This window comes from Tursiops truncatus, chromosome 13 (assembly GCF_011762595.2).
Source record: "Tursiops truncatus isolate mTurTru1 chromosome 13, mTurTru1.mat.Y, whole genome shotgun sequence".
In the NCBI taxonomy this organism is placed as follows: domain Eukaryota; kingdom Metazoa; phylum Chordata; class Mammalia; order Artiodactyla; family Delphinidae; genus Tursiops; species Tursiops truncatus.
In genome coordinates, this window is record NC_047046.1 from 37,972,523 (window position 1) to 37,999,352 (window position 26,830).

The 26,830-nt window shown below is 36.0% G+C and overlaps 1 protein-coding gene across 5 annotated transcripts in view; it reads left to right on the top strand.

The window, feature by feature from the left end:
• GREB1L (GREB1 like retinoic acid receptor coactivator) overlaps positions 1-26,830 on the top strand; it is a 260,458-nt gene that overhangs the window by 118,653 nt on the left and 114,975 nt on the right. For all 5 annotated transcript variants that reach the window (XM_033837607.2, XM_033837608.2, XM_073790574.1 and 2 more), the window contains exons 2-4: positions 9,048-9,155; positions 21,671-21,835; positions 22,043-22,240. In XM_033837607.2, coding sequence (XP_033693498.1) covers positions 21,679-21,835; positions 22,043-22,240 — 355 coding nt within the window. In that variant the 5' untranslated portion in view covers positions 9,048-9,155; positions 21,671-21,678. The remainder of the gene's footprint in view (positions 1-9,047; positions 9,156-21,670; positions 21,836-22,042; positions 22,241-26,830) is intronic.

The window sequence follows — 26,830 nt, forward strand, 5'->3', positions numbered from 1 at the left end:
AGAAATGGGAACCTACTGTTTTATATTTTCCATTTCATATATTATGAACATAGTTCTATGTCAGAAATATACTTCTTATAGCTTTATAGAATTCCATTTATGGATGGATTTGTGAGGTTAAATGAGACAATGTACATGGGGTACATGGTAGGTACTCAGTAAATGGTAGTAGTTGTTGCTGTTACTATAATGTGCTTAACTCTTTCCTTATAGATGGAATAGTAAGTTGTGCCCAGGAGTGGGGATATTAATGTTCTACTTTATTATATACATAGTAGACATTAACTCTTTTCATTAGCTAGAAAAGTTTTTCTTTTTATTTGTTTTAGATGTTAAATATATGGAAGTTTGATATGTTCACTAGTCAAATCTGTCAATCTTACCCTTTGTGATTTCCAGGCTTAGAAAGCTAAATTCTCACTATGATACCATAATAAATCTTGGTACATGATAAATATCAGTGTAAAAAATATTTAATTCTGTTTCCTCTTAGTTTTTATTTGGTCTTATGTGGGTAGGCATATAAATGTATTTAGGTATAGATATTTAAATTTAATCTTTTGTCTGGTATTTATTTTTAGTGTCTACTCTAAGTTGTTTGTTAGCTGTTACTTTATAAATTGTTGATCATTACTTCAGTATAATTAAATGAACAATTCCTTCTTCCCTTTATTGTTTTATGATGCTCAATTATCATATAATAATCCTTATAGATAATAAGGTTTTTTTGGACTGTCACCAATGAGCTTCTCATTCATGTGCCGGCCCTGTATTTTAAGTTATTAAATTATTCAAACAATATTTTTGAGTGCCTGCTATGTAGGAGGACACCACAATAGGTGCTGTGATTTCAGTAATAGGCAAAACTCCAAAAACATTGTCCCTACTTTCAATGTAGCTTAGAATTTAGGAAGAAAGGCAAACATTAAAACAATTGATCATCAAATTATATAGCTCAAAAGTGAATTAAAAGTTAAGCAGGAGATGAATAAGTTTCTATGAGAGCTTTCAGCAAAGGGCTGAGGAGATTATGGAAGCAGTGCTTCAGTTGGGATCTAAAGGATGAGGTGATTTAAGTAGGCAAAAGTAAAAGGATGGGTGGTATCACAGGCAGCAGGAACATAAGTGTCTAAAGGTTGGTCAGTGTTGCTGGAGCACCGCCTGTAGGAAGAGAACAGTGCAAGATAAGGCTGGAGAGATAGGCAGGGACATTTCCAATATTGATTTTTATCCTCAGCAGTATAAAACTTCAAAAGTCTTTAGCAAAGAGTTGACATGATTATATTTGCACTGTGATGCAGAGAAGTGATTGGAGTGTGCCAGAGAGGAGGCAAGGAGAGCAACTAGGGAAGTTGGTCCTGGTTGTTGGCAGGAGGGCTCAGTTCCTACCTATGAGGACCTATGAGAGCTGCTTGGGTGTCCTTACAACACAGTGGTTGCCCCGTCTTAGAGCAAGTGATCCAAGAGGTCAAGGCAGAAACTGCAATGTCTTTTATGACCTTGGAAATCACACATTGTCACTTGTTCCATATTTTATTGATCACATAAGTCAGCCCTGATTTGATGTGGGAGTGGATTACACAAGAGGTGGGAATCATTGGGGCCATCTTGGAAGATGGCTACCACAGACTAGACTCAGTGGAATGCCATTTCATTGCTGGATAGTGTAATATGGGAGTGCAAAGGAAATTGAAAAGCAGCATAGGAAAGGAAGAAAGCCAGAAAGTTGTAAGGTGAAATCCAGTGGAAGGAAAGGAAATTTCAAGAAATATACTCAGAAGGAATGTTAGATGAGAACCAAAAAATATTCACTGGATTTAATGGCATGGATTTAATGGCCAAAAGCTCTTATGTTATAATTTAACATTTATTTTGACTCGCCTCCCCTTATAACCTTTTTTGAAAAGATGTTTTTCCCATCTTTTCTTTGATAATCTTCCTTATGAATTTATGGATGTTTTCATAATGTTCTCCCCAAATTCTACTGTTATTTTGATTGGAATTGTGTTATTATTTTGTTTGAGAAACAAGTAATTTTACAATTAGGCTTCTCTACTCTGCATATTTCTCTGTGTGTAAATTTTCACTAAATCACCCAAATCAACTTTGGCAATTTAAAAAATGTTATCACAGGTCCGTCATTAAGATGAGTCCTGAGTGTTCTTTTTGTTGTTGCCATTGTGAATGGGATCGTTTCCCTTCCCCCATTACAACCATAGTGTTTTTGATCTGGAAATGTATTACTTTTATCCTTCATTTTATGGATATGGAAACAGGCCCAGAGAAGACAGGTGACTTGGCTATGGTGGGAAGGTTGGGAACCGCAGATCTTGGACATCCAAATCTTATTGTGCTACATGAATAGGAAATCAAGTTGCTCACTTATCCAGTCGAAACTTGTTAAAATTAATACTCCCTTAAAGTATCAGTTTCTTTGTATCAGATTTCTTTTTTAAAATAAATTTACTTATTTATTTATTTATTTTTGACTGTGTTGGGTCTTTGTTGCTGCATGGGCTTCTTTGTTGCAGTGCACGGGCTTCTCACTGCGGTGGCTTCTCTTGTTGTGGAGCACAGGCTCTAGGTGCGTGGGTTTCAGTAGTTGTGCCACACGGGCTCAGTAGCTGTGGCTTGCGGGCTCTAGAGCGCAGGCTCAGTAGTTGTGGCGCAGGGGTTTAGTTGCTCTGCGGCATGTGGGATCTTCCCGGACCAGGGCTTGAACCCATGTCCCCTGCATTGGCAGACAGATTCTTAACCACTGTGCCACCAGGGAAGTCCCTGTGTCAGATTTCAAAGTAGTAGCATACATTTTGTAGCACACCTCCAGTTTTTAGCGTTGTCATTTTGAAATATAGTGTCATGACTTGTGGAACTGCCTCTCATCTCCATTCAATTCTCCCAAGACCCGATTCCTACCAGACAGGAACTATTTCTTCTTTGAGGTCTAAATAGACTTAACAACCTATTGCACTGAATAAATATTTAATGAAGATTGAATATTTCCTCTGTGGTGGATCAATTACTCTTGTTGACTCTCTGAGGAAAGCTTTCTTTTTTAATGTCATGTGGTAGGTTAAGAAATTTGGTTTCCTGAATATTATTATTAGTGACAAAGTTTGTTTCAGTTATATAAAAATTCATGTCCCGTAGGTTTTTTCAGTTATCTATTTTTCTTGGTTTATATATGCAGTTTGAATTTTTATGTTATCTCATGCACAAATCTGAGATTCATTGACCTGGTAGCATGCAGTAAAGTCATTGGCTGTGAGAGTTGGTTTTTTTAGAATTTGTGGTATTTGGAGCTCTGAAAATGAAAAATATTTGCTAACAAGATGTAAGGATAGTTAGTTGTACCTTTTTAATGGAAGAAAATATTTTTTATTGATAAATATCACCAAAACATAAATAATTCTTTTCTTTTAATTAACAAAAATCTGTTTCTTGTATTTTTAACTATCAGTCATATATTTAATTTTATTCTTTTAAACTTCTCTTAACTGATATTAGGTTTAAATGAAATGCTTTTATATTTGCCTGTGGAGTCTCTAAATTTATAAAGTTGATGAAATAACTTGAAAGTTTTCATCTTATAAAACCAGAATCACTATAGTGGAATCATTTAGGGCAAGTTGTTAATGTGGCGTTCAGATGGAATTTATCAGAATCAATTAGAAAAACAAACTCCTGTCATTGAAATGAAAACAGAAAACAATGAACAGGTAGGGGAAAGGGTGCATATATTTTTCATCTTCTTTGTATACTAGTAAGCATATGAACATAATTTTAAAATAGAAAATTCATGCCTAGTGACAAAATGTTCTCCATTTTTAAGGAATAACTTCACTGTTTCCCATATGATAACTTCTGGGACCTATATTTCAATTTAAATAACTGTTGACATTGTTTGGTGTTTATCTTACTAGAGGGAAATCGGGTGAGTGCGTGTGATGACAGTTACTGTTCAAATTTGATAACAAATGTAGAATAAATCAGTTGAGTCATAGTGGTCTGATATGTTTTTAAGGTCTTTTTGACCCAGGAGTCTGTGACCTGTGAAATCTCCACTTTTTTGGATTTGTTAAGATATTTTACAATGCAAGGATTTAAATTTACATGAACATCACTGCAGGAAGTTGGCTGATGTAGCCCAAAATGTAAAGGATATCAAGGTATAAATTGGAAAAAGTTGAAGAAGTTCTGACAACAATCAACATGTGTGAGAAGAAAAAGGCTGAAGTTAAGGAAGTTTCTTTCTTCTCCAACTTATTACAACAAAGAGAACCTGAAATTTAACCTGGTATTTTCAATGCTCTGATTACCTCAGCAGCATTCCATTTTGTGAAAGCATTGCCAAGAAAATGTACTCAAATCTTGAGTTACAAACTGTTCTTGCATCTGATTGGAAGGGGCATATAAGTTGTTTATAAGGTATTGCAGATCCAAAGCTGCACAAATGAAGGTTGAGACTTGGGGGAGGGTTCGAGTCAGGGAAGGGAAGCTTCCTAGACATTACAGCTCTGTCCAGAGGCCAAATGGGAGATAAATTACTGCTGGCCACCTCTCTTATTATTGAAATGGTTCAGCCCTGGGCTTTAACTGAAGGCCTTACAGGGTTTTGAAGTGCAAATAGGATGGTGAAGGGTAAACCCTTTTAGGGTTTCATTTTGATGGATTTTTTTCCTGTGTGGATTTCTGGCACTGACTGTGATCTGGAGGAGGCCCTGAAAAAAGAAAAGTTTTGTTTTGTTTTTGATCAGTCAGACAATAAGAACTTTCCACAGGGGTGTACTTTTCCTGCATACAATATTGATCCTATTGTGTTTAAAGTAGATCTTTTAATTGGGTCTTTTTTTGAGTTTCTGCAATGGAACTGCCATTTCAAGGTCACGTCTCTCTCTTGATATTAATGCCAAAGTTTGATAGTGTTGAACGATGTGGTGCTTTTGGACCAGCAGTTTTGGGGGGATTACCTAAGGTCAATATGTATTAAACAAAGTTGTCTAGTTAAAGATCAAGTCCATATTAGAACAAGTCCTTTATATATTGATAAGCAGTCTGTAATTACTTAATCTTTTCCCCATTGAGTTACCTAATTGTATATATTCATTTAATTATTTTATATGCATTATGTTTTGCCAGTATTAAAATAAAAATCAGAAAATTCTGAGATTGTGAAATATTTGTATTATCTTATTTGTGCAGATACACTGAAGAGTTTGAGGAAATAAAGGAAACATAAAACAATGTTTAAGAAAAAGATATGTTGATTTATCAAGTTGAAAATTTTTCTTTTACCCAACAAATAATCCAAATGCAAGAGATAAAATAAAGTATCTTTTAAATTTTATATTTTTTTTAGTAAAATAGGAACGAGAAGAGTCATTAGTGACTTCAAAGAAAAATAAGTGTAACTTAAAGGTTTTTTGTGCAAAAATTTTAAAGAAAAATTAAAATATTTGTACTAAAGAAATGCCATTGTAAATGCTGACATTTCTTCTTAGAAATAAGGTTGACAGAACTTTTCTTGAGCACTTGACTTTTTATTTTAGATTTAACAAAGATATTTTTATCATTTACCCTGTTTGAAAATGATGATGAATTTAGCTGCAGCAGAGTTCTGTGTTCCTTGATATCTGTTATAAAAACGGGTTGTTAATCCTCATAATTGACATTGATCACAATGTTCTTAATTGCCCTCCAAATCAGTTGTTGTTTTTCTGTTCTTCTAAAATTTCCCTTCACGGTATTTAAATGTTAGAGTTAATTTAAAATTAAATTTAAATGTTAGAGTTTAAATTTGTCTTTAGCTGCATGAAGATTTTAAGTAAGATACTTAAAAAAATGAAAACCAAAACCCAAAAAAACCTAGATGACATCAAGCAGAGTCCCCTGCATCTACAGCATCCATGTCATTAGTTTGTTGCTGGGAGATGTTAATATGACCTTTTCTTTGTTAAAAAAGAGAGCTGTAGTCCTTCCCAGAATCCTCTTGTTAACCGTCTCTTTAACCCAAGTTGGAGGTTGTCTGATGAATGAATGATGAGCTTCTTTTATGAGCCACACATATTGTTGACATTGTGTTATGTATTGCTTTTTAATTTCTAACGTGTTTTTAATTTGCAAAGTATGCATATGCCTTTCACAGCGGCAGAACTGAGCCAGCATTTCTGAGTCTAGATATTGCTTTATGCAAACGAGATGGGTCAGCCTTAAGGATGCTGTATCATAAGCCTTAGATTTACTGAAACACACATGTAAATGAATTTCACTTTGAATATTGTTGAATGAAAGAAGATACTTGAGGATGGCTTTTTTCCCCAAGACCTTCTCTTGCCCCTTGGCAAGTGAATTGCCCCAATATAAAAGCATTGAGGGGGGAAAAGTGAGCTGCAGAGTGAAAAGGCAATCCACAAATAATCACTCTTTTCTGCCTTTGATTGTGTCAGATTTTTTTGTGTGTGTGGCAATTGTTTTCTTTTTTGCTTAGAAGAGGTTTATGGTCCAATGTCTGTCAAGTCAGCCCCTGTCTTAAGGTTACAGTTGTATTTCTCTCTGGAGTTCCTAGAGGTGATGTTATCTTTTGTTCACTCAGCAGTGTGGTGGTTCCTGAGAGCATCTGTCACTTTAGGCATTACAAGATGGATGGGTCTCCAGTGAACTGCTGGTTGAAGCAAATGGTGAAAATAAGAAAAGACAAGGGGTTTCAGGGTCTGCAGAGAGGACAGACAACAAGGAAATACTGTTAGAAATCAAGAGTAAGCTGAGCAATAGAGGAAGAGGGAGCAAAGATGGATCATATGTCCTTTTATAAACATCTTGGAAATCAGAGTCTTGGGGTGGCTGCTGTGATCTGAAGGGGACATCTGCATCATGGTAAACAATTCTGTGCTTTGGATTTTCAAAATGTGTCTGGACATTTTTTTTTAAAAAAAGGTGTGGGAAAAGTGTTGGGAAATTACAAAGATATAGAATGTTTTATGTAAGGATTTTACTATTTGGAGAACTAGTCTTTTAAAATGTGGTAAAGATTTACAAATTCTTTTATCTGTAATATATTACAGATAAATATTCTTTATATGTAATTTTTTATTATGCTTTCCTTCCTCTTTTCTTTTTTTTTCTTTTCTTGTAAGCATTTGAGCATCTGTAGATAATAAAACGTTTGAAAAGTTTCAGCTACATAACTAACATCCTTACTGTTTACTGAAGTTTCTTTGATATTTTTGCAGTGGAATTCTGAAAATTCTATGCTTATGCCTTAGGGAGGCTGGGGGGCAGACATTAAGTAATTTTAAGTAACCTTCCACTTAATTTAATAGGCTCTTTGATGAGAGAAATACAATCGTTATTGATCTGTGAGAGCAAGGCGGAGATTTTGTATTATATTTAGAAATTCATTTTGTTGGTGAACGTCAAAATTTGTGAATCCCAGCTGATACAAAGTCCCTTCTGTGGTAGAGAAGGAACAGGAAGGAGGTTGGCCGGGGAGTAAGACAGGGGAAGGTGGTGTGTGTATGCGGTTGAAAAAAATGATTTTGTCAAAGTTTTTGGCGTTCGTCTATGAAAAAGACCATAGGTTGAAAGGCAAAGAAATTAAGATGATTAGAAGCTCTAAGCTATACAAATGGTGGAGTATCTTCCTTCTCTATGGGTGTAAATAATAGATGAAAGAGTAAGAGTGACAACAAAGGATCAGGTCGTTTAAGAGAATGTGTGCAGCCTGAGTAGGGGTCTGTGGCCCGGGGCCAAAGGTCTTAGCTTTGAGTGTAATTAGAAGAAAATACAAAAATGTCATTACTAGCAGGTGAAGTGTGCAGCACGTGGCCAAAAATTAGCAATTTTAGACTCTGAAGCAATTGGAATTGGATTACTGACCTTTTTTTAAAATCATTAAGGTCCTTGTGGAGTCATATAGTTTCATCGGCAGTAATGCAGTTTGACCTTGCTGACCATATGGGGTAATCTTGGGTTCGGATGGAGGGAGCAAGACTCCTGACTTACAAAAAGATGTCTATTTGTGGGTGGGTGGGTGCAAAATACATGAGATTGAAAATCTGCGACTTGCATTTTTAATTGTTCTTTTGCCTGAAGACGTTCTTCTGACAGTAAGAGAGGTAAGATATTTTTATTTCAAAATCTAAGATGGTTCTTTTCTCTCTTTCAAGTTGGCATAAAAGGAGAATAAAATGAAAGCCTTTTTTTTAGAAATATATGTTAATATAACTTTAAATGTTTTAGTGCCATAAATATGCATTTTGAAATTAGAACATTCTTAAGAAAATCCTCTTTTCTTTTTAGACACAGTAACAAAATAGAAACACTTCTAAGTTATGTAAAAAACAATGACAAATAGTTTTTATTTCACTTGATGCCTTATGACTGTATTTTCTATTTTTTCCATGCAATAGTTTATATTGACTATAATCTAGCAGAGAGAATAATATGCACACTGTAATTTTCAACCAGTTATATGTAATTATAATTATTTAATTTCTTCTAAGAATACACTACTCAAAAGCGTAGGAAACTGTAGCTCTTTTTATTCTTGCAGGCTTTCTTCCTTGGAAATTATTAAAGCGTTCATTTCAAAAAGTAGAAAAATAATTTTAATCAATATAGTTATGTTTTAAATTTTTGATACTTCTTTGGGAAGGTAAATTTTGGTCAAGCACCAGAGATTATAAAACTCAAACTCCTTAGGGTAAGGAAATTACCTTTCACTAATTTCATTTCTGAAAATAAAAATAGTCTCTGGGCTTTAAGCATTATGGTAACACCTGTCCAAAATGCAGACTTAACAGATTTATTCAACTTATATTTAGTAGGGGGAACTCTTCAGAAAAGAAATTCTTTTTGAGTATATAAAGAAGGAGGAATATCTATATTTGCCATTTATGACATATGGAGTTGTGTAAGAGCTTGATAATCCATTTCTAATTGGAATTTTTGTAGAATTGTAAATATTTAAATTACCGTATTATGGAATATAATGCATTTGGAAATTAACTCATGTCTTTACGTATATATTATTTTTTATGTTTTTGCAGGTACAAAAAAGCTTTAAACAAGTAAAATCTAGGCAACAGGCTCCCTGAAGTGTTGACAGCCCAACTTAATCATGAACGTGATTCAAAAATGTTAATAAATAAACCAAGGTATTGTACAATTATAATATGCCCCCTTTCAAATTTTTTAAGATCAAATATTTTTTGGAATATATTTAGAATTTAGATAAAGCTACTGTCTTTGGTACTTAAACTGATGAAGCAGATATTTCTAAGAGCTCCTCTCCTTCTGTTTCCTCTCCTCCCTGCTTTCCTCTCCCCTCCCCCATCCTCTCCACCAAAAAACAAAAACAAAAACAAAAAAAACACCCAAAACAAAACACTTTCTCAGCTCCAAGGTTTTTTTTCTTACAACAGCCTCTGTGTTATATTTCCTGTATACCTAAATTAAGACAATAAGAGTTCAGTTCTCGATTCTTCTTTGTTGATTGTGGTTTTATCTTTCAAGTTGTCTAACAAGAGAGACATCTAGATTATTGGCCTCTGCAGAAAAACCCAAACCATATCTAGTGACCACATATATTTAAACTTTTTATCATATAATAGTATCCTGAGATGTATGTTTTAAAAATTTTATAAAAGTTTTCTTTTTCTATTTTTGGAAGCCTTTTAATTTAGAAAAGAAAAAAAGGTGATACTGTCCTTTTTTGCCCTCCTATGTCAAAGAAAATCAAAAGTGTGCTTAGAATTGAGAATTTAGGGATACTGTTTAGGTAACTCTTGTCTGTTCAGGGCATAACCCAAGACTGGCTCCCTCCTTTTGGAAGTTAAAACGTGCTTCAATAGCCTGGCATTTCCAAAAGAGGCCAAAGATCTCTTCCTCTTTTATGACCCATCGTATCCTTTTGAGGCCAAAAAGAACAAGAGGGTCATTGCCACTTTAGCCGGGTCCCTGTTTGTTCCTTCATGGTGACCACGCAGATCCTGAAACCTAGTATTGGCTTAACATTTGGGCCTGGAACATCTGGAAAATGGTCTGAGAAGGAGCAGAGGAGACAGAGAGAGGGAGAACTGTTGCGTTTTGTTACACCAGGTGCTAGGAGGAAGCAACATTGCCTTTTTGATATGGGAGGCAAATTCTGCGGGCCCTGGAGTTAGGCTTCAACAATTGAAGAGGTCAAAGGACAGCTGAGTGGGGTCAGTGAGACACCATGGGGTGTATTTTGTTACTGAGTAAAAGGAGCAGCCTCCTAAAACCTTAAAGGATTCTCTTGAAAATCTGTGTTGTGAAAAGGTTTTATGAGTCTCATGGCAAAAACTCCTGATTTATCTAAGGAATGCTTGCTTTTGTTTAATGGAAGGATAATCCTTACCAAATGTTGGCAACTACTATAAGAGTCAATATAGGTCTGAAAGAACAGTTAGGGTTTGAAGTGTACTTTGCTTTCCAAAATGTTTATCATTTTAATGTTTGTCTCTCAGTGAAGAATTTTACACTGTTGAAATACCACCTTTTTCTTTCCTTGGAGCAGAAAGTGGCATGTCTGGAGGTGGGGAGGGGAGGTGGGTAAGGAATGAGCTTACATTAATTTTAAAATTATTCTAACAAGCTGTTGACTGACCCCAAAGCAGGATATTATAAACCTTTAAAAACTCCAAAACTTAACTCTAAAAAGTTCTTTGACTTTATTTTAACATACAAAGGGAATACATGGCACTTCATGTGCCATTTATTTTTGGATTACAGAAGTTTTGTTCTTTTAATTTAGTTGTATTTCATAGAAATGGGTATCAGTTGATGAATAACTTTAAAACTTGGGTTTCTCCCTGACTGTGTTTCTTGTGCATTTTGTAGTAGTAAGAAGAAAAACAATGTCAGAGTCAAGAATAGAGAATAAGAAAAACAAATAGAATAAATAATTTTCTCTTTGAAAGGAAATGGAGAAAGTGGAGCAATCTGCATGTGGTAAGAACTCTTTGCCATGCAGCCCGTGACTTCAAGATACCACTTATATGATTGTGGAGACTTTCGAAGGGTGTTGCCACCTGGCAGATAGGTAGTAAAAGGTAGAGGAATTTGGCAGTATTTTTATAGCCCAGTTTATATACTATATACATGTACCTAGACATAGAATGTGTGTATTACAATACGTGTAGTAAAGAGGAAAAGATAAAATGATGAATAGTATAAAATAGGCTTTGTTAAGCATTTTCTTGCTAATGTATAACTTTACAATAAGTTTGAATTACTTGTGTGTGTGATTTTTTAAATCCTTTTAAATAATTATTCATTTTAAAGCCACATGTACATACATGTAAGGCTTAACGGTGCAGTGTGCTCTGTGTCTATTTTTTCAAGGTTAAAGTGCCTTTCAACAACTAATTTAGAAACCTAAGTGTAGTGACTGATAATTGCCTAAAGAAAACCCACAGCTGTTTAAGTAGCACTGAAATTGTGGCAAAACTGACAAATACAATTAGCAATGTTAATAAGATAAGAAGATGGAAAGTCAGGAGCAGATGACCAAGTGGAAAGCTGAAGGCAGCAGGAGTAACACATCCCTATAAGACCAGAATGTTCACAGTTGCTTTGAATTTCCAGTGCTTTTCCTTTTAAGCTAAGCCCCTCTTTTACTATCTGAATTACCAGCTGAATGGGTGTTTGCAGGTTAAATAATTCAGATACGTGTGTTCAGTCCCTAACTCACATCTGATTTTGAAAGAAGACAGCAGTAGCAGCTAAGAAAATCAGTCAGATTTTGCTGATTCCAAGACACAGTTTTATTCGTGGTGCTTTTTAAAAGTCAATTTTAAATGTATTTCTATTTGACTGTAATTACTGAGAGTGGGAATTTCTTTACCCCTCTTTGCACCCTTATAATTCTTATTAGTCAACTACATATATTACAAAGGAGACCAAAGCCCCTGTTTTGTTTTATTATTACGAAAACAAAACAAAAAACCTGCAGAAGTCTTTAATGTGTTCTTATTAATTATATTTATCTGGTTAATGTTCATAGCCTGATTTCCAAACAATTTCTTAGAAAAATTAAGTGGGGATAGATAAATAAGAAAAATTAGGTGAATGTTACATGCAAAATATTTAATCATCTGTGTTCTTCCCCTTATACTTGTTAAAGCATCCTATGAAAATTGGAAAATCATTGTAGTATCTTTTGAAATTCTACTCTGCATTTGGGAAATTGGTTTTTGCCTCTGGTGCTTTATGCAGATTTTAATGATTGTTGTGATAAATCCCCAGAAGTTTGTTCTCTCAGAAACCATAGAGACTCCTAACTCTCTGAGTGTGGCAGCCTTGATGGATGTGGTAAGCCACACTTTGGAAGCATTTCTGGTTATTTAATGTTTTCTGTTCTGGATTATTGACTCTTCTCCCTGTTGAAAAATTGGTCTCTGGTGACATGGTAGAGGTCACACGTTGCCTATTATTGTTTTGCTTCTTTGATCTAACACAGCGATTGCCTCTGGTAATTATACTAGTTCCAGAGAGTCTTGATGAGATGTGTTTATTTTACAGAAGAATTTCTGGTATTTCAAGGAAGAAAGTAAAATTTCCAGTAGTAACACGTAACTCCTTGTCACAAAGGAAAAATAGCATTGTCCTTTATCTTTTAATTTTGACAGATTTTACATAATCATTATGAAATTCGTTCATATATGACAGTAATTATTTCTATGGCAATCTAAGACGTATTGCATATCTGTAAGTATATTGGTAAAAACAGTTAATTTTAGAATAAAGTTACTAGGGCTAGGTTTTTATTTCAGTACTTAAAATACTTTTGGCTTCAGAAACTGTCAAAAGAAAGTCACCCAGATTTAAATGTACAGAACTATTAAAAAAGGTTGGAAACTTTGTGTTTTAATCTGTTTGCATTTTCTAAAGATTTTCAGCAAGTAGGATGAACAAAAATGAAATAGAACACTTTTGTTTTGAATGCATCATTAATTTTGTGCTTTTTATGGAATGTGCTTGGGAAGAGATAGTATCTCTTCAAACCTGTTTAATGTATAATTGGGTAAGACACAAAAAAGCTCAATGTATTCTTTTTTTTTAAACTCAACTCCAGCTGTAAACACAATATTTTCCCCCAGGTGATTGCAATTTAATGGGGGAGTCAGACAAATACTAGACCCAACTAATTTTAATTAAGAGCAACAAATATCAATTTAAATGGATAAATAAAATGCAAAAAGCACAAAAGAGAGAACTGTGAATAAACTCTTGTTTTTAATTTTGAATTATAAACTCTTTGAGAACTTGAAAGAGCCATGTTTGATTTCTTGCTCTAGTAGTTACACATTATCACTCTCATCAGTGAATATTTTTGACAGAGAAAGGACATGTAAGCAGTAATGCCTATAACAAGTAACTTTTTTATATGAAGTCAAAGAATCTGATAGCTATAAGGGACAATAACGATTTGTATGTATGATTGTAAAATTTCTCAATAAGTGAATTGTATATACCACCAAATACCAGCTTTTGGAATTTTTACATTGCTGGTCATTTGTTCCCAGAACAATGCCCCCAAATCTACTGCTGTGCCGAACACATACAAGGAGGTGCCTCAACTTTTCTTAGTATCCTCGATGTAGCACAAGCTTAAAAAAAACCCACATATTATTTCTAACATTTTCTGCACATTTATTTTGTGCCAGGCACTATTCTAAAAATATTATATGTGTATAACTTCTCATGTATTCTCACAAAAACCTATGATGTTGATTGTACCATCCCATTTTACAGATGAGAGATTAAGTAACTTGCCCAATATCATGCAGGGTAGTAGGTGCAGGATTTGACTTAAGGTCATGTGACTCCAGAGCCTGTGTGCTTAACCACTTCAATAGTGGGATTTCTATAAATGCTGCCTGCCTGGGTGGATGGTTGTTAAACTTTGGAAAGTGGGTGACAACATCTATAGAGAAAAAGATAACAAACCACTGACAAGTTATACGAAGTTGTCTATTTAGTACTATGCCTGGCACAGTCAATAAATTGTGCCTTAAAAAAAAAATCAAACCGAAGACAACTACACACACATACACACACACACAAACAGAATGTATCATTTTCACTCTCACCTTTTTTCTATTTCAAATAGCTTGGTTTAGTGGGGGAAAATAAAAACATGGGCTTTTGAGTCTAAATTTGAATTCTAGTTCCATCACCTACAAACTAGATAACCTTGTCTCCTTGCAGAAACTGGATCAGTTGCTCTGTCTACCTGTCCCTCTTTCTGAATCTGCTTGTTTCCACTTGGTTTCATTTAACTTGGTCCTCCATCCTATAAATGGAAGTTAGCTCTAGAGTTTGACTACATTCCTTACACCCTTTGGCAGGAATACGTCCTAGGTAGTGTGTGTGCTTCATATTGTCTCCCATGGGGAGGCACACGGTGTCTCATTGCCTCACTTTTAATGATGCTAAACTTGATCAGTGGTTCAGGAGGTGACAGACCCCTCCGCTTCAACCTTTTATCTAATGGTTTCACTTATTCTCATTGCCTAAATGAATTTTGCATTAAGGGCTGCGAAGTGATCATTTTAAAATTCTGTCATTCTTTCTACATTTATTAATTGGAATTCTTCATCAAAAAAATAAAAACTCTCAAGAACCAGGGCTGTTTGGATTCTTCAGAGTATAGGATGAGCAGGATAAATGTTTCACTCTTTCCTTTTCCTTTTAGTAGCATGAAATCAGGTGCTTTGTTTGGGTTTTTTTTTTTCCCAAGAGGAGTTCTCTTTTTCTACTTGAGAGGCAAAATTAATTTGCACATTTTTATATTTTAAATGTGCTTCAGTCCATTGCATTTATTCTCTTTTATGTTCAATTTCTCTCATCTTTGGCCCGTGGGAACCCTTCATGTTGATTCCTGTCTTTTGACATGACCAATTAGTCTCTGATAGCTCCTTTGCTTTCTGGCACAAGATGTTCAAGGATCATAGTGTGTACAGTTGTCCCACAGTATCCACTGGGGGGGTCGGTTCCATGACCTGCCGCAGATACCAAAATCCACAGATGCTCGAGTCCCATAGTCAGTCCTTGGTAACCACGGATTCAACCAACCACATAATGTGCAGTTCCAAATGTGGTATTTCCTGCCCCAGACCTGGAATTGGAGCCTTCAGGGAGACTTGATTCTTTTCAGTGAGTATGCTAGTAGGAAACCACAGAGTACTAGGAAGTGCTTATTGTTTATTGAATTGTCATTGCTTCTGGGACTTTTCAGTAGACAAAGCTTGGAACTACAAATTTGAAACCTTCTAAAAACTATATATTCCCATCTACCTGCTCCATAACCTAATTTGCTATTAAAACCAGGCAACCCTAGTGTCTTAGATTCAGTTCTTTTTCTTTTACACCCTACAGCCCTCCCTCGGTATCGACAGGGCATTTGTTCCAGAATCCACCAAATCCACCAAAATCCACGGATGCTCAAGTCCCTTATTTAAAATGGCTAGAATAGTTGGTCCTCCGCATCTGCCAGCTTCTGCATCCTCGGATTTAACCAACTGAGGACTGATTTCATGGTTAGGTGCAGAAACCCGCTGCTACCAAAGGCCAACTGTACATGATTTAAAAAAAAAAAAAATCAGAGTTCGTCTTGTTCTTACTAGTCACTAACTGTGATGAAACCTTTTAAAAAAATTAATGCTTACCTTCTCCAGAGAGTTGGTATTAAAAGTCAACCTTTATTAATAGCCCAAGTGCAGTACCTTGAAAATATTTTTACTTGGTCAAAAGAACTTGTTGAGGGAGATGGTTGAGTCAGTACAAGTGTATCATAACTGGCAAAAAATGCTTCGGAGTCTTATGCTAGAAGGTAGTAGTAGAAATGCCAACTCTTAATGGGAGTTTCTTGGTCTAAACACTGGAATGAATTTTATTTCCCCTGGAATCCTAAAGTACCAGGAAGAGGGTGGGGGTGTGCACATTGCAAATTCCATTGTTCTTACTGTCTTTTTGAGTAATAAGTCTATTTTTAAAACTACTTGTTCAGGGATAGTCATAGAGTTGGGATTAACTCAGTTGCTATATGATATTTTCCTTTTCATTTATTGTTATAATATTGTTCACTACTTTAAAACTTGGAAGATACCAATAAGGAAATAGAAAGATCATTTAAAAACAACTCCACCCCAATAGATAAATATTAACAGTTTATTTTATGTACTTCTAGACGTTTTTCTGCTTGCATTGATATTATCTTTACAAGAAGAAATGTATTTATGAAATTTCTAGTAAATTCATATCATATTATCAATATTGTAGTCTTTTTCTTGTGACTTCTACCTACCTAAATTGTGTCCTACCATGGATGAATGAGGGAAATTGAAATTAAATGGTGTTAACTTTTTAACAGTAATAGATTGGGCAATATCTGAAATCTACTACTTCTTTTTACACGGATGCGAGAAGAAAGACAAGGAAGATACAGTCTCAAATTCATTTCTTTTTATCATTCTTTAGGAAACTTTCTCTTGTCTTCACGAGAAAAATTAAATTTCTTTTAGAAAGGGGAAAGATTGGAGGAAGATAGGAAGAGTTATGTAAACATGCCTAATACTTTAGGGAGTTGATAAGAATGTTTTTGATTTCTAGATTTGCCACATAATGAATTAATGAAACATGACTGCATCTTCTAAAATTGAAAACAATGGGGAAAAACGGGTATCAGCAAGAGGATTTCCAAAGTCAGGGGACATGATGCCAAATGATCTGATGCTTTGGAGTCTAGGGGCAGGCCTGTGCTTCCTCTCCTGTATGTGTACACAGCCAGCCCTCTGTATCCAAGGGTTCTGCATCCACAGATTCAATCAACCTGCCTATTCGGAGGGCCGACTGTACTATCCTTTTAATGTATGGGACTCGAGCATCTGCCGATTTTGGTACCCACCAGGGTCCTATAACCAAATCCCTGAAGATATCGAGGGGCGATTTAGTTATTCTTTGTGAAGTAATTTACTCTTTGTTCATTTTTACCTTTCATCTAACATTTAAAGTGAGGTTTGGGTTTTTTTAATTGAAGAGAGAGGTGGTGTTTTTATTTTGTTTCAATTTTTTAAATAGTTGCTTGGTTTTGTGTCTATTCATCCCATATCTACGTTCAAACTCCCTTTTCAGCCTTGTCTTGCAGCCATGATATATGTAGACAAGGACATATCAGCAAACAAAAATCTTCTTCCTTGATTTTAATTAATTAATTTATTTATTTTGGCTTGGCTTGGCTTGCCAATTTAGGAGTACTATATGGAGTATCCATTCCCCAGTTGGGTCATTATTGTAGGTGTTTTAACAACTGAATGGCATACATGATTAGATAGCCTAAGATGGCTGTTGCTGGAGACAAACTGATTAGAGTCCACTCCTGTCTCTTGGCCTTTTCTCATAGTATGACCTTGGGCAAGTTCCTTAACTTCTCTAGGCCTCGGTTCTCCTAAAAATGGGGGCAGTAACAGTATTTTCCTGGCAGTTAGTAAGTTCTCCATGTTACTATTATTATAATGGTTCAACAAAGAATGTTTCCTTTCACATTTCTTGACAATAACAATGATGACAATTACTGCTACTACCATCACCACTATGACCATCACTAGTAAGAATAATAATGACAGCAGCAGCTATATCATCTGCCTGCTAGGTGCCTACCACTGTGATATGTGCTTCATATATAACTGAACATTTGAAAAATCAGAATATATATATGTATGTATTCTGAAATCTGATCTGATGCTTTAAAAAAGCCTTTGGAGAGTTAGGTTAAAGGAAAATTTTCTCCTTGTTTCCTGTGTACTTAATAACTACTATAAAAGTAGTTATTGCATTAATAATTAACTGCATTAATAATACAGTAATTATTAACCATGAAACCACTGACAAAAAGGGAATGAAAACATTACTGATCAAGTTGTAGCTTCTTGCAGTGTGTATTGCTTCTCCTTTCCATTTTCAGCAGAAAAAGAGTTGAGGAGAGATGATGGAGGCATTAGCAGGCACCTGTTTCCAAAGCTACTCTTTTCCTTACGGCTCCAGTCCCTATTCCTAAAGCCACCAGTGATAGAAGCTGCCTGTTCTACTCCACCCTTCTTTTGTCTATCTTTCTGTAGAGAAGAGAAAAAGGCTAGAGCAGAGAGGCACCAAACCACACTGTCATGGTGGTTTGTACTTGATTCCACTTGTATTTTGAGCAATTAATTAGTGGTGCAGAAAGAGCTCATATTGGGTACCATCCCTTTCTTAGAGATTTCCTCAATACCCCAAGAGTGCCTATTTGCATCTCAGAGGTCTATAGTACTATAACAAAACATTTAATATAGTTTTCCCTGTGTAATTTCACAGTAATAAAAGAAAACATGGAAAAGCAATACAGTGCAGTCTCACAAACTTAATGTCAGCCAGAGACATAAAATATCTGCATATGTACAGAATTCACAAGTCTGTTCTTTTTGTATTTCATTTAACAACTGATTCTAAAAAGTATTTCTCCATTTTCTGACCTGAAGTTAGATTTATTCACGCTGACTCTTAGTAGGATGCTATGTCATTGCAGGCCCTGGGGGCTGTTTGAGATTCAGAGGAAAGGAAGGCTGGTAATCTAGGTGGATAAGGCCAATGATTTCAGTGACCCTAAATATTACAGCATATGATATTAAGAATACACTGCACTAAAAAAGCTTTTTCCTTTGAACTCTGCCCATCTTTGGGTAGCATTGAACTGTCAGTGAAGAACTCCATACTCAGCACTAAACAAGTTTGGGGTCAGTTCTGTCATTCTTCACCTTATCATTATCATTTTTAAAACTGCCCAGTTATGTTTTCATCTGGAATAGTCAGCCCCTTCTTTTTACGCTCCCAAGGCTGTTCCATGGGTACTTCCTGTTGGCTTCGTCTGAGTATTGCTCAGGATTATGCTCTTGTAGGATTATGTGTATGTTTTATGGTGGTGAAACTGGATCGCCCATGTTTATGTTACTTTAATATTTTAATCAGCACAATATTCATTTGATATATGTCATATTACTCCTTAAACTATGCTTAAATTGAAGGGATTGAGATCATGCAATCTTCCATGTATAATTGGGCACTTCTTTATTCAACTAAAAAGATCTCTTGGAGAATGTAGGTTTTCAATGATGAAAGGAAGATAATTTGTTGAGCAGGTAATAGATTAAGAAGAGGCAAGATTTCTAGGCATTTGGTGCTCTGGAGAAAGGCTAAAGGTCCACCTTTGAAGTTATTCCATTGTTCTCCACGAATTAAAAAATCCCATGGTTGACTGTGCTAGTTCCTGGTATTTTGCTCCCTTCAACAAGGAAGAAAGGTAAAATGGCTATTCGATTTTGACTTAGATGCATAAACTAGTGGCACAGCATATTTCTCTTCCAACCCGCACCCTGTTTTGATTATGCGTGGTTCTGTTGAAAAATAAATTGCTTTAGAAAAATTAAATGTTTATAGTTGTACTGGTGGGGTTTTAGAAGCTTGGGCAAAAACTTGGTATTTCAGGAAAATTTCATTTGACGGGCTTTGTTGATTTTCTGCCACTTACAACTTTGAATTGGGTATTATATGTATACTTTTGTGTATGTACTTATTGTAAGAAAGAACCTAGTAATTTATTTTTTCCAGTTTTACTGATATGTAACTTATATATAACGTGTATTAGTTTTAGGCATACAACATAACTATTTGATATGTGTATATATTACAAAATTATTACTACAATTAGTTTGGTTAACATCCATCACCTCACATAGTTACAAAATGGTTTTTTCTTGTGAAGAGGAACCTAGTAATTTAAATCCATGGCATTTGGTTTCTTATTACCTACTTTGAGAAAGGTTGTCAAAATATGATTACAGCTTTTCCTCCAAATCATAGGAATCTCCAACAAAGCTTTGATAAACTGAGACCCTCCGATGGGAATCTCTGTATACTATTCACTGCTACCAGAAATCATGTAAGAAGCCTCCTTTGCTATATATAGAAGCAGTTCAGGGCCACCAAAATCTCCTATGGAGCTCCTTTGTGTGATCTAGGAAACCTGAGAGGAGGGTTGAGGTGTGGTATGCATCACCCCTTCTCTGCTCATGGGTCATCACCACTGGATCTTGGCTCCCTTTACCTGCTGAGCCCGATGCATGCTCAGGGTCCTCTCAAATAGTCCTCCAGGGAGTCAGTCAGAGTTGGAGATACAGATGAAATTTAATATCTACCCCTCTCCTTGATGGGGAAAGTGGAGCTAAGATATTCTCAAAATTGCGTTTCTTGAAATGGGATTTACCCAAGTTAAGCCCATCCTCTAGGAGTGCAAGATTTGTCATCTAGATATTGAGTCTTGGTTCTGACCTTTACCAGTGGGGTGATAGTGGGCAAGTCACTTGGCTTCTCCAAGCCTCAGTTTTTTCATTTATGAAGTGGGAAGAGGTCATACCTACTTCAGAATACTGAGGATTAAATAAAGTAATTTTGGGGAAGTGCTTGGTATACTGTCTAGCCCAACAGTTCTCAGACTTTTCATCTCATAACCGCTTTATACTCCTAAAAATGATTGAGTTTTGTTTATGTATATTATATTTATTAGAATTAAGAAAATTTCAAAGTATTTATTAATTTAAAAAATTAACAATAAGCCCATTATATAGCAACATAAATAACATGAAAAATAACTGTATTTCCCCAAAAAAAGTTAGTGAAAATAGTAGTCTGTCTGCTTCTGCATTCAATCTGTTGCAATATCACACATCATATAGCCTCTGGAAAATTCCACTGTAAACGTATGAAAGAATGAGAATGAAAAAGGCAAATGATATCCTAATAATAGTTTGAAAAGAGTTTTGACCTCATGGAACCCAGAAAGGGTCTTGGGGACCTCAGACCAATCGTTAGCATAGCCAACATTTAGCACCCAATAAATTTAGTTATTGATCTATATGGAAGTTTTTGTAACTAGTGATGAGAAGTAAAGGCGATTGCTTCAAAACTTCTTGTTCTGTACTTTCCTAAAGGGTCCCAAATAAGACTGTGATTCAAACTAAGCAAAAGAAATAACATTGTTTTTTAAATAAATACTAATAATACACGAACAAGTTCTTTGAATTTTAAAAGGCTCAAATCTTGCTTTCAGGAATTTGTCAAATGTATTATCATAAAGCTTTTATTTTTTTTTTTCCAGAGAAGACTCTTTTTCCCTCCTAGGGTAATAAGATCTTAGTAGAGAGAGAAGTAATTTGATATTTACTCTGAAACCACTGATACTGTTCCTATGGGGTTTTGGCAGCCCACCAGTTTAAGAAGGTGTGGCCCCATTGTCACCATGCTGGGCTTCACGACTGACAGGTCAATCTTGATTTACTAGTTGGAGAACCTTCACTTAAAGCACTTATTATGGTTTGATCCTCAGATACAAGATCCCTTAAAGGGGCTTTTTGAAAGCCCCTTTGGATTCTAAAGACAAGAAGCAAAAGTGATGTAACAGACAAATTGATAAGGTGTCTCAAGAAATATAGGTAAAGTTCATATAGTTCCAATCTTAGGATATATGGGTATAGTTTATATCAGCTATCTGTGTACTTTGCAGACATATGGCCCTCTAATTGTATCAATTTTCTCCTTTCTCTTTTTCCTTGGGAGGTAGTGTAGACCATGGGGAATTCATATGCTGGGCAACTGAAATCTGCTCGATTTGAAGAAGCTCTCCACAACTCCATAGAAGCCTCTCTCAGATGTAGTAGTGTGGTACCACGACCAATTTTTTCCCAGCTTTACTTGGACCCTGACCAGCATCCTTTCTCATCTGCAGGTAAGTTTCTCAATCCCACACATTTCTAGACTCCTTTTAATAGAAGTGGGATCTCCAAATCTGGGGGTATCTGAAATAAATGGGTTAAATGTTAGCCAATGCCAGTCTCCCTGTCCTCAGATATTTTTCAGAACTATGAATTTTTCTTTTGGTTATTTTCCCACAAGCATTTTTATTAAGTTAGCTATGATTTATTTGCTTACCCAGATGTAAAACCCAAGGTGGAGGATCTGGATAAAGATTTGGTACACCGCTACACCCAAAATGGAAGCCTGGATTTTTCTAACAATCTAACAGTAAATGAAATGGAAGATGACGAAGATGATGAAGAAATGTCTGATTCAAATAGCCCACCAATTCCCTATTCACAAAAACCTGCCCCCGAAGGGTCTTGCACTACAGATGGTGGGTTGCCTTTTTTTTTTTTTCCAATTCCTCTAATATTGTCTGGCTAGTTTCCAATCATTGCATGGGGTGCTCAAGGCTGGGAACCAGTAATTACAGAAAGGAATGAGGAATGATTATGCTTTCACTCACATTATTGCCTGTGATTTCATAGCAGGTGTCTATTAAGAAAGACAAGCATTATCACCCCATCTTGTAGATGAAGAGACTGAGATTCACAGCAATTGAATGACTTCTCTGAGATGGTATGTGGCAGAGGCAAGCCTAGACCTAGCTCAGGACTTTTTCAATGCTCCAGGTGCTTCCTGCAAGAATGTGACTCCTTCAGAAACTTTATTTTAGTGACCTCTCTTTCTACGTCTTTCTGTTCCACTCTCAAAACAATTACAGAGATATCAGGTGTTTTAATATTTACCTTTTCCATATATTTTGAAAATTCATCCAGTATACTGTTATCTCTAGAAGATTAAAATGAACATATTTTGATAATCCCACTTTATTTATCTTCAACCTCCTCTTCTACCAAGGCTTTAACCACACTTTTAAAAAGAAAATCCTACGTAAAATGTTTTCAGTATTTCATGGTTTTGGTGATGTAACAACTTAAATTATACTCACTTACCTCCATTTAGTGGCATACGGTGCTGTTTTCTGGCCATCCCAGCCTGATTTCTAATTAGTTCATAATTTGATAGTTTATAGTTTGCCCATAGCTCTTCCAGCTTGGCTCATTCTAAGGTAGTTCTAAGAGTCCTCTCCCTCAAAGGCAGAACAGCCCTGAAATTTTCCTTATGAAAATGACAGTGAAATAGAGCAATACAGTGCCTGGATTTGTTTCAGCATACCACCTCCTCTTCATGGGAAATCCTCTATTTACCTAAGACTCCTAAGACTTAAAGGAAGGTAAAGCTATTTTTAGAGGCAATTTAGATAAGCAGATACTTAACACCCCATGGGCTTCTGGGGGTGCCATTCAGATGTAAAATCTGGTTGCTAATTTCTTATGTAAATTATTGGTAGGTTCCTACCCTGCTGGGAGGCAGTTGATCGTCTAAAGGGGTAAAGGGCCGCCAGATTTTAGGCCTCCAAATACTGCTTTGATTAGTTTGTGTTTACAGCTGTTTCAGTAAACTTTCCCCTCCCCCATTTAGATTACTCTGTAACCTTCAAGCTGGAGATAATTGGAGAATGCAAAATCTGGTTCTGTGAAGTGAAAACCTTGGCTATTAAGGAAATGCAGATGAGGTTTACAAAGAAGGGCTCTGTACTATGGCTCCCCTTTAAAATTAAAATCACTTGCTGCAAGAGTCTTGCTTTTAAGGCAGCATGTCAGTATTACCCCCAGAAAATGCGTTTGAGAGTAGGGGCAAGTTTGTCAAATAAATTATTTGTGTGCCCCATAACGTACTTTTCTTTCCTTGATTACAGTAAATAGGCTTACACCCCCACACACACTTAGGGTACTTTTCCCCAGGTCCTCCAGTAGCCTCTAAAAGAAAGATCCTATCTTTCTTTCAGGATTAGTTCAGATATAATTTAAAATTACCCTAGAGGGGAGTAATAAGGTTACTTCTTATTTTATCTTAGGTTTTAATTGAGATTTAATATTTATTATATTAATTTTCTGACATATTTCTAATAGTGGGGAAATTGAACTACCTGCTACACCAGATATTTGGATCCTATAGGTCTTGAAATATAATCACATTTCATAGATTCTTTAGCTACTTCTTTAGACACACACAGAGCTTATTTTCAATCTTTTTAAAAAACTAAATTAAATATTGCTCTTTGCATAATATATTTTTTCTTAACTGGGGATCCCTGATGATATAGTTTGTATATAATTAGCTGATCTGAATCACAAGAATGAAGGTTTGGAGGAAACAGTCCAGACCCTTGTGAGCATATTCTCTAACTACAAAGTGAACTCAGGAACTTTTCCTTGACTTTGCAACCATTTCTGGCCTTGGATTGATTTCTTCGTGACCCTGTTCCTGGACTCAGCCTTGCCTTTTCTTTCTCACCTATTCTCTTTCCTCTTAATTAAATCACCTGTGTGGCTTCTGCTGGTGATTAACTGGAAGGCAAGAAGATAAAACAGGACATTTTAAAAATAGACTTTTAAAAAAATTTAAGTGTAGTTGATTTATAATGATGTGTTAATTTCTGCTGTACAGCAAAGTGATTCAGTTATACATATATATATACACACACACATATATATTCTTTTCCATTATGGTTTATCACAAGATACTGAGTACAGTTCCCTGTGCTATACAGTAGGACCTTGTTGTTTATCCATTCTACGTATAATTTGCATCTGCTAACCCCATACTCCCAATCCATCCCTCCCCATTCCTTGACAACCACAAGTCTGTTCTTTGTTAGACTTTAAGAACAGATTTAGATTTACAGAAAAATTGCTAAAATAGTACAGAGTTTCTATATATCCCCACAGTTTGCCCTATTGTTAGCATGTCGCATTACTAGTAATTTTAGTAATAATGAAAGTCCATAGTTTATTTGTGTTCTTTAGTTTCTACCTAATGTCCTCTTTCTGTTCCAGAATCCCATCTAGGATACTACATTAGATTTAGTTGTTATGTCTCCTTAGGCTCCTCTTGGCTGTGACAGTTTCTCAGACTTCCCTTGTTTTGGCTGACCCTGACAGTTTTCAGGATTATAGGTCAGGTATATTCTAGCAGACCTTCTATAGGAGTTTGTCTGATGTTTTTCTCCTGATTAGACTGGGGTTATGGGTTTGGGGGAGGAAGATCACAGAGGTAAAGTGCCATTTTCATCATACTATATCAAGGGTACTACTATCAACATGATTTATGACTATTGATGTTGACCTTGATCACCTGGCTGAGATAGTGTTATCTCCACTCTCCCCCCCACCCCCCGCCCCACCCCGCCCCCATTACCATACTGTGGAAGAAAGTCACTGCACTCAGCCCACACTTAAGGAATACGGAGTTATGCTCCACATCCTTGAGGGCAGAGTATCTAATACATTATTTGGAATTCTACTGCATGGAAATTTGTCTCTTCTCCCTCATTTATTAATTTATACAGTCATTTATTTATATCATTATACACTTATGAATATTTATTTTATGTTTTGGGTTATAATCCAATACTACTTTATTTTATTTTTTTGCTCCAATTTTTCCAGTTTTGGCCATTGGTAGCAATTTCAGTTGGTTCCTGTGCCCCTTTTATATGCTCCCATGATTACGGTTTTCTTTTTAGGATAAAATAGGACATTTTCTCTTTTCATTGTCACAAGCACTTTCTGAAAAAAAAATTTTAAGAGGAGGTTTGCTTCCTCCTTCTATGAGAAAAACATTCTTCTCCTAGAATCGTCATTAATAATTATTACTTTTCACCTCTAGGTGTCCTCATATCATAAATGGGAAAACCTTCAAATGCTGTAGCACTGAAAGCTATTTGTGCTGCTTCTTTTTTTTTTGGTGGTATGCGGGCCTCTCACTGTTGTGGCCTTTCCCGTTGCGGAGCACAGGCTTCCGGACGCTCAGGCTCAGCGGCCATGGCTCACGGGCCCAGCCGCTCCGCGGCATGTGGGACCTTCCCGGACCGGTGCACGAACCCGTGTCCCCTGCATCGGCAGGCGGACTCTCAACCACTGCGCCACCAGGGAAGCCTCTTTGTGCTTCTTAATTTGAGTGGACTGTGTAGTTTTCATTATACCACAGAAATCACTCTGAAATCATCTTTCTTCCAGAGAAAATCCTGCTTTCTTCAGATATTTTCCACACTGTGTCTTCTCTACTCTATCCCTGTTTAGCCCCAAACTGAAATTGTACTTTGCCCCCTTAATCTCCCTTTGGCTACAATGTATTGCTTTGAGAAAGCTCATCAGAAATGTCACTCTCTAATCAAGGGACACCTTTGTGACTTGCAAAACCATGAATTTTAAGGATTCATCAGCAGGTGTGAGAGAGGTGGATGCTGACATAGCCCATGGCTGGCAGGGGCTACTGTGTCAAGTACCCGCCAGGATTCAGCCTGGCAAGTTGAGTGATGAGTCTCAGCAAGGATAGGCAAGGAAGAAGCTATAGGAGAGGGTCCTACATCAGACCAGGGAAGGTGAAGCATTCTGTGAGTCAGAGCGGTCAACGAGGACGAAGGAGGCTGTAACCTGGAGTCAAGAGACCTGGGTCCCAACTTGGTGGGTTGCTGGGTATTTGACCTTGGGCTGTTTTCTTAACCTTTATGGGCCCTAGCTTCCTCATTTACATACTAAAGAGATTGGGATAGATTAGTGTTACCCAATCTTTGACTTACAAATCTCTCTTATAGTAATACGTAGTCTTTTGAACCCCTTAGGAATTTAAAAACTAATTCTGTCACTATATGGCATGTGATAAAGAATAAATTTTAAGTAGAAAATATTTATTTTAGATTAGTATATTAATATACTCTGAAAAATATATATACTCTGATATTATTCATGCATGAGAAAATATTGCCTACATTTTATCATTCAGTCATTGCTGTTTAATTTACTTTAAATTCGTTGTGTAAGGAAAAGCATGTTTTGTTGACAAATTCAAAATTAAA